The sequence below is a fragment of the Lissotriton helveticus genome, chromosome 2_1, assembly GCF_964261635.1.
Source record: "Lissotriton helveticus chromosome 2_1, aLisHel1.1, whole genome shotgun sequence".
NCBI classification, from domain to species: domain Eukaryota; kingdom Metazoa; phylum Chordata; class Amphibia; order Caudata; family Salamandridae; genus Lissotriton; species Lissotriton helveticus.
The window spans coordinates 1,317,550,398-1,317,569,194 of NC_136059.1; the positions used below are offsets into that span (position 1 = coordinate 1,317,550,398).

The 18,797-nt window shown below is 44.1% G+C and overlaps 1 protein-coding gene across 1 annotated transcript in view; it reads right to left on the reverse strand.

Moving 5' to 3' along the window:
• Positions 1 to 17,795, reverse strand: part of LOC144819731 (uncharacterized) — a 159,490-nt gene extending 141,695 nt beyond the window's left edge. The window contains exons 1-2 of the mRNA XM_078677501.1: positions 17,712 to 17,795; positions 17,587 to 17,618 (exon numbers count right to left, since the gene is read on the reverse strand). Of these exons, the coding sequence (XP_078533627.1) occupies positions 17,587 to 17,588 (2 nt within the window). The 5' untranslated portion in view covers positions 17,589 to 17,618; positions 17,712 to 17,795. The remainder of the gene's footprint in view (positions 1 to 17,586; positions 17,619 to 17,711) is intronic.
• Between the last annotated feature and the right edge of the window lie 1,002 nt (positions 17,796 to 18,797).

Consider the following 18,797-nt stretch of genomic DNA (forward strand, 5'->3'; position numbering starts at 1 on the left):
GATTGTGCGCTTTACAAATGTGGACTTTTTTATTCCCTAACCTATGATCTCCCATTATTAGTCCAATTACCTAACAGGCTTAATTCCTTGACTCTAGCAAGATGAGTATTTTTTTGGTTTTATCCCTATTCTCCCCACCCAAGTGCTCCCCCTGTAACCCCTCCCCTGACAACCTCCCTCTGCGCTCTGCCCCCCTGAGGAACCCACCCTTCCAGTAGGCTAAGCCTATTTGGCCAGGCTCCATTACCTGGATGCAGTTTTCATTTCCAAATTATTCAGCGAATGCTCTATCATTTAACGATCTCAATCTCGATATTGCGCCATTTTAACATATTTATCAGCCGAGCAGCGAGTTGCAACTGGAGGAGGGGATCCCATGCACCTAATCCCCACCTATTCGCTACCTTTTGATTCCTGTTCTTTTCTAATCTTCAGAATTAGATTGTACGCTTCTTCTCCTGTATTTATCAGGTGCATGTGGTTGTTCCACATCACCCTCAAATGAGCAGGGAACTTTAATTGTGCCTTTACCCCCAGACCGTTCAGCTCATCCAACCTCCTCCCGAGCTCCCACTGTCTGGTTGCTGTCACATGGGAGATGTTGGACCTTATTTGAAAATTAAAGGGGTTAGAGCTGTTATATGATATTGTTTTTTCCTTCAGGGCTGATGACAAAATCTGCTCCTTCACAGTGTACGTTAAAAAATTTACCAAAATGTTCCTAAGTTTCTGCCTATTGGGGTTTCTCCGAAAGGGATCTCGATACAGCCTCTGGATTTCTCGCATTAGATCCACCGTCTCGTCACCATTCAGAACAGTGCCCTTTATCAATGAAATAACGAAGCCCTTCAAATCAGCTCCTTCCATGGCTTCTGGTACGTTAAGTACTTTCAAGTTGTTCCGTCAAGAGTGATTCTCCAACCTCTCAACGTCTTCTCTTAGTTCTCGATTCTGTGCACTTAACTTTGCCACTATCTCATCGGTGGCATGTACTGATTCCCTTATTAGTGGTAGTTGTTGCTCCAGTACTTCAGTCCTTAATGTAACATCATCTAATCTCTTAGCCAAGACCTCACATGAGGCCTGGATTGCCGCCTGGTTGGCTTCAGAGATCGAGAAACGACTAGCCAGCTCGGATTGATTGTTTTCCGAGACTGTGAACCTATTTGAAATTTCCTCCTTCATAGTCAGAAGGATATCTGCCAAAGTTGAAGAGGTCACATCGGAGTTGATAGTGGCTGGCTTGTTAACACTGATACCTGCGAGATTTTTCTGAGACTCAGGATGTGGCACTTGTTTTCCGGAAGGCTGGTTACTTGGTTACTGGAATTCCCCCTCTTCGAGGTTACGATTCATCAGCACAGAGTACTTATTTGAGAGAACTACATCGGAATGCACGGTCACATTGCTTACTGCAACTGTCTCGGCCCCCTCTTCTTCCGCGTCAACTTCTCCCCTCCCCCATCCATCATGCCAACTTTAATTGCCTGGTTTTCGGTGGGGGGTCCAGCAAGGTTTCTCTTCGGTTCACCCCCCCTCCCTTGGGGAGAGTTTCTTTTGCTCCTCTTCCCTTCTCCCTTTTTTGTGACACTCTTTTGGGGGGTACTAATCAACGCAGGTGGGGGCGTCTGTGCTTTTAAAGGCTTTAAGGCATTGGATGGTGTCTGGGAAGTGCTGGTGGCCATTACTTTATAGTAGGTTTTTAACGAAGCTCCCCTCATATTATTGTAACTAGCCCTGGGGAGGTGGTGGCTCCCGGGGTTGTGGGCGGGCCCACTGGGCCCAGCCACCCAGATACATAATGAAAAGTGCTCCAGGAGGTGGCGGTCCCTAGGGCTTTGATAAGCCCTAGGGGGGTCCCGTGCGCCCCCCTCCTTTATTTATGATATGTCCCTGGGTCCTGGCCCACCCAGAGGTTATTTAACAGCAAGCACAGAGGCCACACTTGGTTTATTTTGCCACAAATTCGCGAAAATCACAATTTTGCAGAAATTAAAAAAAATGCTTTTATGCCATAGCAGGGTCCCAGGGATACCCCAAGACCATGGCATGGGGTCAGGGTATTGCTACCCTGCCTCATTTTCTCTATTTTCCCTTTTTTGGGGGGCCAAAATGGCTGCCAAAGCTTTATGGCTGAAGTGTTTGCAGCCAGTCAGAACTGTGTATTTCCCTGCACGAGCTCATCCTTTTTCACGAAGGCTTCGCTGCTAGAAATATTTCTAAAATTTTCAACTTACATTTCTGAAAAAGCGAACCCCATCATTGGCAAAGTTACGGGAGAATCCCCTACCATTACATACAGATGACCAATGTCGCTTAAAGACAAATTGGTCCACAGTTACTAATAGACACAACCAACCAGAACATGGCTACAAAGGAAGGAGGGGTTTTACAAGTGTAATGCTTGTAAAGCATGCAAGCACACCAGTAATTGCAAACCCTTAAAACCCACGATGGCAGGGAATGAACGATTAAAAATGTATTACCTGCACCACTGAATATGTGGTATACCAATTGGAGTGTCCGTGTGGCATGCGCTACTTAGGTAGTACCAAACATCCACTCAAGAAGCGCATGTTTTTGTTATTAGGTGATGTTGTTGGGTATCACCAAATCCCATTTTTTTCGATTCTTGTAAACTGCACTACCCTGGGATATGATACATTGCATCCCACTGCTGTGTACGTAATGACACAGTGTATTATGGTTTCTGATGAAATTAATGTATGCCAGTCACCCATAGAGCTTATGATCGCTGTTTGCAAGATGTCAGAATGCCGATATCCAATGGCAGTTATTATTTCTCATTTACGTCTTTTGATCATCTGCTTTGGTTTATGTCCGTTATATATGCAATGTGACCATATATTATGAATTGTCTACATAAGACGTTATTTGAAAGTGATTTGAATATTCATTGACTATTGTATAATAATGTATTTGTCACATACCTGACCAAAGTAACTCTACCATGTCTATGATGACGTTGATTGATGTGTGTTTACAAAATGCCACTTTACCCGCTTCCGGGTAACTTAACAAAGGCCTTTACGGCTGAAAAGCATTGTTTGTGAGCAATACAATCTTCACGGTTATGGATGCGGCACTGCCTCATTCCTTTGTGGTTTAAGCTTTTTGACTGGATTTGTGGGGTAAACATCACTTACAACGAAACTTTTACAACGCACTACCATTACAACGCGGTCATTACAACGCAAACTATTACAACGCATTGTGCTGGGGGGCGTTCTAGGATAGGGAATACGTTTCATTTACTATCCAACACCTTCCCTAGTGTCCACGGGGACTGGAGTTGGAATAGTAAATTAAACTATTCACTATCCAGCACCCAAAAGCGCTATGCGTTGTAATGGTATGTGATGTAAAAACCACGTTGTAAAGGCAGGCGTTGTAATAGCCTGCGTTGTAACGTCATACATCCGATTTGTGGCGCTTCCCTACCACGGCAGGCACTGGCACCTGGGCAGGAAAGGTCATTGCATTGAGATTGGGAGATGGGGGAATGGTGTTTTCCATCACCGAATAGGTGAAATTGTTTACTTTCGAGAAAATCTCCCTAGTTGGGTTTTTAGACTTTCTAATGGCCTAGCTAATGTATTCAGCTTTAGCTTTATTAATTTAAATTTTATGATTAAGTATGGCCATTATGTACTGTCACTTGTCTACTTCTCTAAAATTGAGCCTTCATTTCTTTTCTAGATATTTACATTGCTTCCTTAGTTGCACTATATCTTCAGAGAACCATGGCCTTTTTGGCTCTTTGTGAAGACCTTATTGAGAGCGCCAGAGATCCATTCATCAAATTCTCCCACCCCTTTTACTATGTCAGCCTCCCTAGACTGATCAGGTACCTCTAGAGCCTTACCAAAGTTTTCATTATTAATGGTTCCCCAGGTGTTGATTTTCACCACTCTCTCTAATGATATGTCAGGGAGTTCCATTGTGAAGGGTATTGCTGCATGGTCCAACCATGCAAGAGGTTTTGGTGAATCAACCTTAATCCTGGGGCGGTTAGTAAAGATAGCGTGTAGTGTGTGTCCAGATGAAGGGGTGGATGCCTTCTCCAGTTGTTTAAGCCCTAAGACCGAGAGGTTCTATGTCAACTTTATAGTATCTATATCCTCGACATTTTCAGTGTGATCGTTCAGGACTCCCAATACCTAAATTTTGACAAATCGCACTCTCGCCTGTTCAACAACCTCACCAATGACTAACTAAAAATTTGCTCTGGGCCCAGGGGGTAATAGAATAAAGACCCCGAGAGGCTGGTGTTAGGGTTTATTTTAATAGTAAAAATTCACGCTTTGAGAAAGCCGTTGATGTTTAAATATGTTTTCTCTCCAATAGCCTATACCTGCAATGCGCAACAGGTATAGATTACTCCCATAAAATGGCAGACACTCCAAGGCAGAAATCAATGAGGAACTACTAAAAAATTAGAGAGAAGCTTGGGAAAACAAAACCCCAACCGGCTTCTTCTCAAAGTGTAAAAAAAAAAGATACAGACAAAAGTGCAGGAGCAATGCAAGGAGATTTCTAAAAAAGTATACTCACTAAAAATAAGGTTTTACAGAAAAACTAAATTTTGGTTTACACAAATTTCATGTTTTAAAAAAGCAGGTCGATAAAATAGCAACTGTACGAAACTAGGATCTGCTTTTTATGGTTACCCCAACTTTTTGCTGGATGTAATGCTGTTTTTGACTAGTTTGACTGGGAACCTGCTAATCAGGACCCCAGTCTATCTGCTTTCTCCCTAAACGTGTTATGCTGTGTACCTAGGTATACCCAATATTGGATACTGGGGTACCCTTGTCAGTCTCTAGTAGATAGTACCCATGTACCCAGGGCATAGGTACCCCAGAGGTCTCCCATGGGCTGCAGCATGCATTGTGCCACCCATGAGAGATCATTCAAAATGGACGTACAGGCAGCTCTGTAAGTTGGTGCATGCACCGCTTACTTAAGATATAGGTTTACTATATCTAAGGGTCACCGCACTTAAAACCTATAAGTCACCCCTCTAACAGGCCTTTAAAAATTTGAGGGCAGGGTGCTTTGTTCTAAGTGAGAGGGTACCCCTGCATGAGCAGGACAACCCTGCAGCCTATGGAGTCCATTCTCCCGGGTTGTCAGTGAAGCAGCCATACACTAATGTAGAGGGGCATTACGTGACCAAGCGATGACCATTTCGAAAATGGATGCAACAAATCCCATGATGTTTGGTGTCAAACACGTTGGAAATATACCCCACACCGGTTATGATTCCACCCACCAGGAGTGCCCTCCGTAAGGCTCTCAGTGTTACCAGCCTTTCAGGCTACCAGCCTTCTAGTCCCGGACAGCACAAAATGGTTGCTGCCGACCAAATACACATTTCTGCCCTCCTGCTGCTGAGCCAAGCTCGAGGAGGGGAAGGCAGGACAATAGACATCCTGTCACAGGGAAGTGTGACCACCTCCCAGACACGATTTAGTGTATTAGGGCTGGATGGGTGCGCTTGCCACGTGCCTGAAAGTCTGCATGAGGGGTACATTTGGTGTCCCTGTGCAAAGTTCAGTTCAACCCAGTCCTGGGAGCCGTTGGCTCCTGCTCTGGCGCAAAACTGGACAAAGGACATCGGAGTAACCTCCCCCCTGTCCAGACCCTCCCCTGGAAGGGTCCCATGAATCTTCCCAACCCTTTCCTTAGGGTACCTAAGGGCTTACCTGGGTGTAGGTCCCTAGATTCATTGTGGACTAGAGTCAGAACTGAAACCATTGCACTTTGTCCCTCTGGGCACTCTGGACTTCGTTTGGGCCTGACTTCGTCTCCCTCTCAGTCTTCTGCCTCGGCTGTGCCTGGGCACCATACAGGATCTGTGTAGGGCCTCTGGAGCATCCAAGACACTTGAAGATAATCTCCTGTGAAGTGAAGGAGACACTCCCCTGCATTCACAGGCACTGTAACACAGCTGACTGGTCTGCTGATCCCGAGCTCCTATTGACTCTGAAGGGTTCAACAACACAGGAGATAGGTTTCTACGTCCCTGGAGGCCTGAGCTGCCCTCTCACCCAGTTTGAGTTCAGAATCCCTCGTGGGGGCTGCAATACCCAAACCCATGTGCTCCGCATACTTGTGCAAGTGCAAATGCTTGTTGGTAATTCTGCATCAAGTGCATTGGGTTCCAAGTAGCCGCTACTTCTGGCAACTTCTCCTGCAAATATCTTAGCCTGTGCTCTGTGGCCTGTTGTTTTGTAAAGCTGCCCAAGGTCCTCCTGCAACTCTATTGTCTTTGAACTGTGGGTCCCGTGGAGGGTCAACTACTTCTTCTTTGGGCTTCCTTTATTGCTGTGGGGTTGCCCTGACTCCCCTGCTTGTAGTGAGTCTCCTGGAGCGTCCTGGTCCTCTTCCTGCAACTTCTTGACCTTGTGCATGGGTTGCTTTTGCCAAAGCTTGTTTGTGCTTCTGCCGGACACCGACCCCTCAGCACTCAACATATTTTGTGGGGCAGCTCATAACCAGCTCCTGGTCATCCTCAGCATTGCTTGGTCCTCACAGCTGCAGAGACAAGGTCATCAACTTCTATCCTGAAGCACCTGACATCATTGGCCATTCATCTACCAAGCCCCTGGTCACTCTCCATTGACCCAGACTCTGCCCCCTCTGCTTTCAGGTACTCTTCATCAAGAATCCACATTTGGATTCCACGGACACTTTCTTCTCTTCCAGCAGCTGCACTTTCCGGAAGTCCTCCATTGGGTTGACTACGGTTTCCTACACCACTTCACACCTATGCACCCGGCTTCCCTGGTATAGGTAACTTGGGTACCACAGTATCCATGGGTGGGGTGGCTCTTCAACCTTCTGTCTTCCACGGGATTTCTTCATGGTCCACTTGGAAGGGTCCTTAATCTTTAAAAATTTAACCACAACTTGCACATAGACTTGTATGGAGCACACTGTTGTGTACTCACACTGCACACGTTCTCCGTGGGGTCCCTATCTACTCACCTTGGGTGGTTCCTTGGGGTCCCAGAAATACTCCGTCCTCTCGACATTGTCCTAACTCAAGTTATGGTTCTTATACATCTTTTTCAGAGTATGGTTTGGTCTCCCCTGGTGCCCGCTGTGTATTAGAGCTGTTTACTGTGATTTATTTGCTATAGTATTGTGTGCTTTATGTATATCTCTGTGTGGGAGATACTGGAATGTACTAGAGAGTATTATATAATAAATACATATTTGTATGCATATCTTGTGTGGTTCTCTTTCATTTAATCTATGCTATAAGATTACATTCTAATAAAACAAGCTGCTTTACACTCCTTCAAGACTAAGCCTGAAGGCTGCTCTCCACAGCTACCGCTTGGATAGCTATTTAAGGTTGTCGTAAATCACCATAAGGGTTGTCTGGACTGGTGCAAGGTGCCCACTTACATTAGTGGACATCATATACCAGCCCAGCCTCTAACCAATTACAAGTACAGCTGTTTCTTGTGTAGACAATGAGAAGTCCCAAAGATGAGCATTAGGTTAGTTTGGTATTATGGGGTCTATTAGCTTTTAAGTATGAATTGAATTGAATTTATTATTTTGCTTCAGTCCTAGTCTTATACAATTATTGCAATTCGGACAAGATTAAAACGTTGCAATAGTCAAATAAAAAAAGTATTATAAAAAATTAAAAATAGTCCTCAGAATCCATTGCTCTGTACGAAATCTATAAAATTTAAAGAGTGCATCATAATAGCTTTTATGTACCTTACATGCATGATAAAGGTTATTTTATCCTACAGGTATGTTATGTCAATAAATCATTAGGCACATCTGTTATTCAAGAGGGTGTCATGGTGCTAAACGGTTAGAAGAGTAGATCTCCCGACTAAGGGCCTGATTTAGATCACTACGGTGACCTATCCCATCTGCTGAAATATAAATCCCATAGGATATAATGAGATTTTTATTTCTGCTGACAGGATATCCGTCACCTTTGCGATGGAATAACATGTCTGCCAAGATTTAAATCAGGCCCTAAGTCTTGAGTTCTTTCATGATCGCCACATTATTTGAAGTACATCTAAATACCGTTAACAGCGCATTCTGTCTCTTTACTGCCAAAACTGTGCATAGCTGACCGTCTGCTCGTTCCTTCTTCTAACGAGGAACAAAAGAAGATTGACCTGGCTTTTGGACCACAGGGTTCAGCTGTATTTATAGTACTGAATTATTTCCTAAGATATATCGATCTGTCGAGATAGATTGCCAGATGCATGAGGCAGGATTCTCTTTCCTACTGTTACCCAGTAATTAGGCAGCTCGAATATTACACGTGCAGATAAATCATGTAACAAGTGCAGTCTGTAGATATGCTTGTTTGGGTGTGCCAAGAAAGGTGAATTATAAGTGTCCGGTCGGCCTAACACCATTGTGATTATGAGAAAAGGAAGGAGTAGTTAATTATTTTCTGTTGTATTGATGTGATTGTGAGGATAGTATCAATATAACAGTCAATAGAAGGTACAATAAGCACATTTAAACTGCTAATGACCACTTCGTGGTCATATATTTGTTAAAATTTTTTTTTTCGAAAATACAAAGTTCACTAAAACAGCCAACACGTTTCACCCCTCTAACCTGGGTCATAGGGAATCAGCCAGTTCAATACTGAAGTCTGCGGAGAACAAACAAGCATTGGCAAATGCATTAGGTTTGGACTATGTGATTAATAATACTTTTTTTTGGTGGTAAATTTTAAATTAGTGAGCAGTTGTGCAATATATGTTAAAGAAACTCCATAAACGTGAGGATAACATTATTGGAAAAATCTAAACCGTGTGAGAAGAGGAGGTAATAAAGCGTGAGGATAGATAGCGCATACCATTAACTACTAGAATTGAGCATAGTGGGTTGCCTGAATAGCATACGCTCGGAAAGGAATGGCGGGCAATTGTACAACATGGGAACAAACTTGAAAGAAAATACCGTATTTTTTAGAGAACTTAGATGAACCTATGCACTACAGCAACTTTGCCAGGACGCATTAGTGCGTGTCGGGACAAAGTTACGAGGATTTAAAGACAGCAACATTTCCTTGTAGAGCAGAAATAAATACTGCAGGGTCCATTAGGCAGAACAACTACCACACAATATCAATGCCAAGAAATACCTGGCACAGTGATTACTTAGAAGCCAGAATGGTACTAGTGCAGAAATACCTTAAACGTCCACATCTCAGGGTGGGCAATATGGGAACTAGTTGTTAAAAAGTTATTAAGCGAAACAGTGGGCAACATGGTGATGTTCGGTAGATGGCTGGCTGTAGCACAATGAATTAGTACTCACCTTATGGTGCCAGATGAAAAGAGATCCCAGGTGGTGGAAACGCTTCCATTCATAGATCTAGAGAGCTATACGTGCCGGCGTAGGGTTGGAAATGTAGTCTGCGTACACACTACCAATGCAAAACCTGGCTCATCAGGGAGCCTTGGGGAACATTTGCCACAGCCAAATGGGTCCATTCAAAACAGCATCTGCCGACTTGAAGTCTTCCACGATATAACTACTCGTCAGCCACGCCCCCATAGTCAACTAGAGCATGACCCACCACTCACAGAACATATGCACATAATGTAAAACACTTCCACCTGGTAAACTGTTTCATCAAGAAAAGTCATCACATACACATGCACATGCCCCTTAGAAAGTCACGTCATTTGTTAAGACCTGAAACCCTTTTCCAGCCAAGTCTACACCAAACCTTGGCAGCCAGACACCCATACCGCAATTGAACCCACCTAAACATCAGCAAAGTGATGCGCAGTGCTGCGTGATATGATGATAAATATGCCCCTTAGTTCATTATGATTGTCAAGCAGGTTAACCCAAAATAAAGTAGGGGACTTTAGTAAGACACTGTCACGAACATTAGGGATGAAAAGTATTTGTAGATGGTTTCTCATTGATCGTTAGCATGTCAGGATGTACACAAATGTGTCAAAGAGGGCATGAGGTAACACATTGTACATTTGAAAACTCTTTTTCATTGTGGCTTAAGCCCCTAGGCCTTATGTACTCATTTCAGGGTGCCATTTCATGACTGTCTGTGGGAGAGCACAATGTTGAAAGTAGTGTGCATGGGAGGTGGAGCCCGGTAACTCTATGATGGATGATCTTTGGATTTGTTCCACTGGCTGGTGCTTGCAGAGGGATCTTTGGCCGTTATGGAGGGTTTCATTCTCCATTAAACTAGGTATATTGTCCCCAGATGTGGTCCTTCATATCTATGAACCACCTTAAGCCCTTTACTTCATTTTATGCAGATGGGACTGACTTTGGTCACCCGTCTCCTACCATGAGCCTTACTGCTTTTTCTGCATATGTCCGGTGTGATGAACTTGTGTTCAACAATTCTCTGAGCTTGCAGCAGACAAGAAAGGTTGACGAAAGGAGTAGCTCCTGATGTTATCTGGATTGTGGGATCTGGCTGTCCTAGCAACCAATGCATGATCAGACAGAGAGCATCAACCTCTGTATCCATAGGTCATTGCCAGCAGCCTGTCGGCTGGGCTGCGCTGAGTGATGTCCCGAATAGATGCTCAAAGTAGGAGTCCTGGAAGAGGACCAAGTTAACAACCTGCTTCCATCTTTTAAAATATGATAACTGTGTCTACTATTGAATAGCCCCTGTACCTAAACTGAACCTAAAAATAAAAAACACACATTAGTGATGGTAATTTCTTTCCAAGTCAACCCCAACCTCCAAAATCATTGTTTTTGTTGTTTGGACGGCCCTGCAGCCAACTGGGTTCAGATTATCGATCAGTGTCCCTTTGTCTAGGGGTTTTGGAATGAAATACTTCAGTATTTAGACACTGAAAGTCAAATCAGACTGGTTCCTTGCACCTGGTTGAAAGTCTTGGTATAGGATCCATCCTCTGGCATGGTTAACGAATGGGCAAAATTAGTTTATGTCGCAATGGTGGGGGCAAGATCCATTCTGATTCAAAAGTCATGGCTGGTTCCAAAAATAGGGGATTGGCTGTGAACGGGTATATGCAATGCGAAATGGGGGGACTAAGATTTTTATAAATTATGGGGGCGGTACCTTATGCAAAAATAGGTTCAGGGCACAGAACTTGATTATCATATTTCTTCTTTGCACCTTTCAGTTGTTGACAATGCACTTTATGCATTTGACATCACTTATTTCGGTGGGCTGCTGAAAGTATAAATTTCCTGTTTTTATCCTATGCGGATTTGTAGCTTGTATCATTCTTATTATTAACAGCGGATGCATCTTCAATCATGTAATGTGCATTTATTGATGACCAGTGCATGAACACTATTTATGAATTGATGTATTGGCAAGTATATTTTGGATCTCAATAAAACATCTATAAAAAAAGAATTAGCACTTTCCTAGGGGTATGGAGGAAAGAAGTGGCTTAAAAGTAGCTTAGAATGACTGTAATCCAAATCCCTTTACAGTGTACTATGTCAGGGGATTGTGCTTTCATTTTATGGATCCAGTGGTTTCTCGGGTTAATCAAGTACACATATCACCGCTTACATACATAATGGGAATAGCTTGTTATTCACCACAATCCTGAATCCAGAAATAACCATCCAATCCCAACCCATCTCTTGCCCCCAGTCAATAAGAAGCCTACTTAACCACAGTGTACAGTTTTTCTTGTGACCTAGGGGGATATCTATTGAGGTTTCTCCTCTTAGTAGCTGAAATACTTCTCAGCATCTTAAGATCTGTAGGGCGCTGCTGCTCCTGGACACTAAAAATGGAAAAAGTAGTATGAAAAAGGGGACAAGTCTGTTTAAAATATTTCTAGTTTCCTCTCTACGGACATAAGCAACGTTTTGATATCAATAACCTCCAGCCTCCAAGAGTCTATAGAGAGAATGTTTGTGCATTTGGTAGGGCTACAAAAACGTAAAATGGAAATTTTGGTACGGAGGTTTGAAACATTTTGCCCCTAGTGTTCAATACTTAGACCCAATTATTTTGCAATTGTGGACTCTGACAGATTATGTCTTTAATGGTCCCTGTTTCTCCACAGGCTTGCCAGCATTTAACCTATTGGCAGTTGAACTAAGCATGCAACTGAACCACCATCTAACAGTGATACCCACAGTGACTGGGAGTGTGTTAAGAGACATCATGCTCTCTGGAACTAAAAGTAGTAAGATGCACCTCAAATTGTGTCTTTGTATCTCACCATCAGTGAGTCCTTCTAGCACATACTATAGAGATCACAGTGGCGGCTGGCATGGATCGGGCGTGAGGAGGTGGTGTAAACTTACCTTGTTGCCGCCACAACTTTTCTCGTCGTCCCTCCGCTCGTTGCTCTACTCCGGCCGTAAGCAGGTAATACCCAGGCTCACCTGAGCCAATCACAATGCTGCAATGCAGTGTTGTGTTTAGTCTGAGCGCCGTGGTTTGCTGCTCAGCCAGGGACTGGGAGCCTGGGCATGCTCGCCACCCAGGCTGTAATACAGCCTCCGTGGAGAACATGCATAGTGCACATGACGGTTTGGCCGGCCAGAGATGGCAGGCAAAACTGTTATGCGCACTGATAACAGTTCATATCACTCCCCGTGGGTGCCTGTTATCCCCCTGGCCTTGCCCCCAAGACTCTGGGACACAAAATAAAATGATAATAAACCATAGTTTATTATTGTTTTATTTTTATTTTCTCTACACTAATGGAATGGGAGCCGCCACTGGGTGATCGGTTTTTCGGCATTGCCTCATGTAATATTTTGCTAGAAATGTTTTTGCATAACCTGATCATTTGGAAAATGCGACTAGAAGTTGCATCTTCACCCATGAATAAGAATGAGTTGGGTCACTTAGTTGACCAAATATTTTTGAGCAAATATTTTTGACCAAATATTTAACCTAAACAATAATCAAATCCTAGGTGCAGAGAAGAATAGGATGTGGGAGAGGCAGCTTTTTTAGTCAAGATTTAAGATGAAATCTGAAGTTTCAACTTCAGTCAGTGGCATTTGAACATACCATGCCAACACTCCCGAATTAGCAAAGTGTGTTGCATTTTTTTAAGCTAAAAACACTGTCATTTTAGTTTTGTTCTTCCTAAAACTTTCTCCACTCCAGTGCAGCTGTTGAACTTTGAAAGTGGTGGGATGCAAATCCACGCTCCAAATTGCACGTGATCTGAACCAGAGGAAGGTAGAGGACAGCCCAACCTCCATTGTCAGCCCAGGTGCCTCTAGTACACGGCATTAATCCTGGGTGATGGGGTGAGGGGGTGGGGGGTTGCGCAGGGAGGGTCACTTGGGGGGAAGGGGGTTTAATGTAAAAATAAATAAAAAACTTACCTGTCCTTCAGCCGGGTCCCGAGTTTTCTCGGATCCTGCTCTACTGCCTACGGCAGGAAGCAGGCAGCCTCCCTCCCCTCCCCTAAGCCAATCACAATGCTGGCGGCATTGTGATTTGTGGGGACGCCGCCCAGCCAGGTGCTTACAGGGAGGCCATGTTCTCCATGCAGGCTGCATTGTGTGCTGCATGGAGAAAGGTTCAGAGTGCGCATGACTAGTTTGGGCGGCCCCAGAGGGCCGACCAAACAGTCATTACGCCCTCAGGAGTGGGAACACCACTCCTCCCCTGTTTGCAGAACAGCCCCGCCCACCTGCCCACATGCAACTAAATATAAAATGGTAATAACAGGAAATGATTGCCATTTTATGTTTCTGCGTCTCGCACTGCGAGAAAGCTTTGGGGCAACGCTCCTCCACCCTAGTGGAGGAGCCACCCCTGATTCTAAAAGACAAACCCATCCTTCCTACAAATTCTAGTTTGTGTCAGTCAGGCACATTTGTGCATGATGTGCTTGTCTATTTGACTTAAACACAAATAATGTAGCCAGGGCTTTAAGTGGTATGCAAAAAGGGAGGCGTCTCTAAAAGGGGCCTGGCCTCTGTAATTAAGGGCTTGGTTTTAACATGTAAACTACATTGTTGATATTACCATAATGTGCCACTCGACCAGTATTTGTGCTACTCTCTCAGCTTTCTGATAATGTATTCAGATACATAACACAACAACCAACTTACACCTAAACCACCTAGCGCCTTTGTCAATGGTGTTCGCAGTTCAAGAAACATGAGTAACAACAATGATTTTGTTGTAAATAATTAATATTGAAAATGTTTCAATACTGAAATTGTGAGACTGTGCATTAAACATTAGTGAGGCCTGTAGAAGGCATAGTGGTCTTGAGAGCGTCTTAATCACTCGTGTTTTGTTCACTCTATGTTAGACATATACACCCTTACTCTCTTTCCACATCTCCTCCATTTCATCTTTCTCCTCTCTAGCACCCTCCTGAATGCACTTCCTGATATCTCCCTCACTTCACCAGCCCCATACATACAGCACACCCACTCACACATAAGCACTGAACTTTCTTTTACTTTTGCCTTGTCAGTATTTTGTCAACGGTGTACCTCCTTCTCACGTGTTTGCACAGAATTGCAATTTCAACTGGAAAACATGACCATTGCTTTGTGCAGACCGTCCAGGATACTGAGATTTGCAAAACAAATAGTGACATTAGCACTTTTGTAAAAATTACTCTGTTTTTACAAAGGCGCCCACAAAATTGGAGTAAAAAAAAACATAAGGTTGACCCTCTCCTTACTGACTCTGCTCTGCCGCTGAGCCAGTAAAAGAAGGGTGAACAACAAGCTAGCAGGCGCAAGAGGTGTTATCGTCCTTTGCCACCTGCCTTTGAAATGTACAGAGCCCCCACCAGTACAATGAGCCTGCCCCCCGACTCTGTAGGCACTTGGGCCTCACTCCTGCCCACCCACCCTCCACTGCACATTGTCACTACTCTCCTTTGGCCCCTTTCTCTCCAATGCCCTCTATCACCTGTTCACCCCTGACCTCCCCATGTCTAAATTTTTTAGGTCTAGCATTCGAGTCCTCTTGTGTATACTTTAGTATATACTTATATACTTTAGTGTATACTTAAATGTGTATGTACTTTGTGGGCTTTGGAGATCAGCCCTAGGACTTGTCTGCTTCCGCTTAGGGAGTTTTTTTTCTGTTCAACTGCCTTTATTTAACTGTCTTGATGAAAAATGACCAGCAGCGGTCAGTAAAATACCAGAATTGGTTCCTGCTGAGAGACTTTCCTTTTTTAAATATTTCTGGCAATTGCCTCTATTTAACTTTCTTGATAGAAAACGACCAGCAGAGGTCAGTAAAATAGCAGAATCTTTTTAGCATTCTCTAGATTCCAGTCCATAGAAATTATCTTTCAAAAGCTCCGTAGACAATAATATTTTTTTCAAATCTTGTATTTTCAGTGATATGACCACTGTAGGCCCTGTTTTTATATTAACCCCTTCCATGCTCATGACGGAACGGTTCCGTCATGAGCGTCGGTTGAGCTGTGCTTATGACGGAACCGTTCCGTCATGACTCCGCCCGCGCAAGGCGGAGTCAGCATGGGCGGGGAATTCGCGCCGCACGGAAGCGGTTAAAAACAGAGCTTTGGACTATACAATTGCGCGCTGAAAGGCAATATTTCTCTCCATGTGCTTCAATACCACGCGTGTCACGCAGTTTGGTGCTTACTTTCCATCCATGTTAAAAAACAGTAGATGCTTCAGCACCAAGGATAATGAGCTGCATCGCTAAATACATATAAGGTCCCAAAAGCGAGACTGATTGCATTGCAAATGCTTGCTTTTTTACATAGTGCGACTTTGACCCTAGACCATTAAGCCACATGCCCTCTCCTCTGCCACCCCCTCTCCCCTGCTGAGCTATGACTTATCGCTTGCCTCCTCCTTCTATGACTCGTCTGGCACCAATCCCACCCCCCTCTCCACACTCCCATGCCTCCCACTCCAGCTGATGTGCCCTTGCCCCCCACCCAGACCCCTGCTGCCCTCAACACTGCAAGGAATGCAGGTTGTTTGATGCTAGAGAGATCCGAAGTTTCAAATTGCAATCTGCACTCTTGGGCATCAGGCATCCTCCAGTTCAAGGAACTGCCCTGCTGGAGACCCTGATAGGTTACCGATTATGACACATCACAGTCTCCAACAGTGACACAGCACAGGCCATGCTGTAGTTTTGTGACAGGCATATGTTCTGCCTATTGCAAAAAGATCACACATTTTGAGGTTCAGGGCTGTAAATGTAGGTTTTTTACTGCAAATTTTGCCACCGAAGCTGCAAAATCCTTACGGAGGTCTGTCTGTGCACCCTGAAGTGGGACCAATGATTGACGTTGCATGTATTTTGAAAACTCTTATGTCCCACTGGCTAGCACTGTTAGAATCTCACACTGCCTTCAGTCTCAACTCCAGAGCTCTCAATAGTGGCCCGCTATAAACACCTGCAGACGACTCAGTTCAAAGTATGCACTGTACCTGAGTAATGTGCGACATGAAAAAAAATACAGAAACACAACATCCTGGAAATAGCTAACACTCCTAGGGTATGCAAGATTAAGTAAAAGCTGTGAAATATAAAACGGAACTACATAACTGTTATGGATTACCTTACTGTTTTTCACATTCATTGTTCAGAAAACCATCAGCTTTATTTGCCAGTAAAGTTAAAGCACATGCTTTCAGGGTAGGATAGGCAACCATTTTAATGTCTGTGACATTTTACTGACTTGTATCCGGCCCCCCTGTCCTTTCTAAAGCAGTGACTGGACTGAATGTTCCTTCTACAGCCGACTGAGCCATGCTGTCCTCCACCCACAAGCCTCAGTGTGGCATGAGGCTTGTTCTTCTCCAGCTGGTTCAAGTTGGCAATGAAAACCCAGGGCACCGGCCCAGTTAGAATCCCTCTTCTTCTAGGAGGCCGGAAACCGGAAGAGTCCAGGGCCACCTATGTGTCTAACCTGTGAGATAGGGTGGGATTTGTCTAGGGAGTAGGAAGATTGATGTGACGCATAGTCCTGGACTGGGTTGGGCATGAAAACTCCCAGGAGCTTCAACCCCACTTAAGTTGCACTAAAGGCGATGAAGAGGTAAGCCCTGCTTCATGACGTCATTACAGGTGTAACAAACAAAGTTGCGCTCTAGGTGTACCGCCCTTTTGAAATTGACTTTATCCGTATTCTTTGTGAAAGTATTCTTTCCGTTACGGCTGAGAATGTGCCGTTAATGGACCATTAACTGCATCCCTCTAGGGAACACGCTCTTCTCAACTTCAAGTGCCATCTGAATGTTCAATTGTGTTTATTTATTCATTCGTTATTTCCAATTAATTCAATTTTTCGTATTTCATTCTTAATTTGATGTTTTCAATTGACATCATTGCAATTCCATCCTCCTATGCATTTTGGGCATTGAAGCCCTTCCTCAGGGAGAGGCACTAGAAATTCAAAAGCATATATAAACAAAAGTCATTACATCGTGCATGCCTAAAAATTGGTCAAAGTTCAGGTCAGCTAATAGTGTTGCATGCTAAAAAATTGTGCGTGTGTGTTTTAGTGTCTCAGTGCAACCAATTAACCCGAAAACCATAAGGTGCTATTCAAAAAATCAAAAATGCCAGGGGACGTTACTCACATGAGTCTGATGTCTTATATGGCATGTTAAGCCTGCAGATATCAACAAAACGGATTAATTCAGTACCGTAGGTTACAGCTTATGCACAGTTTAATTCCTCGTATTCCATCCCAACAGTAACTAACCTTCAAACGCGGTCGGCCGCCGCTTCAAAGTGCTGCAGTTCCGATAATCTGCTTACACAATCTTTGGAAACTCCGGGCGCTCTTACGCGCTTCCGTATTTAAACTGCAATCTATTCTGATTGGACGAGAGTGCGATCACGTGTCTCAAAGATCTGCCTACGGGTCAACTGCAATAAACAAAAGACTACACCATCCAACTTATGTTGTCACAACAATGAAAAAAAGGCTAATAACTAATCTGAAATCGTAACCCTTGGAGAAATAAGAAAATAAATCACGCTAAAAAAACGGATCTAAAAACGAGTGTGATGTGAAAAATAATGGGGTGTGGCTGAACGTGAATAGCATGAAAAGAATGTTGTATGCACGATTGTAACATAAGACGTTCTAAATATCACAGACCTTCACAGGTGTGCCATACGTGTGCAAATGTATTTGTGCTGCCGTACAGGCTCTGGCTGACTTACCCTTAAGCGAGGGAGAGACCAGGCACATGCTTTTTAGGCTTCTTGTAAGCACTCCAAACCTCCCCAAAAGTTCTTCGTGTGGGTCTGGTAACTTCCACACATTCTATTGGCCTTTGCGTGTGGCTTTCCATAATGAATGCACACAAAAGGCCTAATGCGGGTGCATGTCCCACCTCTTTGTGTAAAGGTCACTCCTACGGCGTTTTGGTGTCGGGAGCGAGCAGTGGCGCGCGTTGTGGCAGCTGCATTCCTCCCTTCTTGTTGTGAATCATGTTACTAATGAAACACAGCGCGGTTGTTTTCACTTTGCTGCCGCTCTCTCTCTCTCTCTCACTGACTGACTAACTGACTGACTCTCTCACTCTCACTGACTGACTGACTGACTCTCTCACTGACTGACTGACTGACTTTCTCACTGACTGGCTGACTCACTGACTCTCTCAAACTCTCTCTCACTGACTGACTGTCAATGACTGACTGACTACCTCACTGACAAACTGACTCTCCTCTCTCTATCTCTCTCTCACTGACTGACTCTCTCACTCTCTCCCTCACTGACTGCCTGACTGTCTGACTCTCTCACTGACTGACTAACTTACTGACTCTCTCTCTCTCTCTC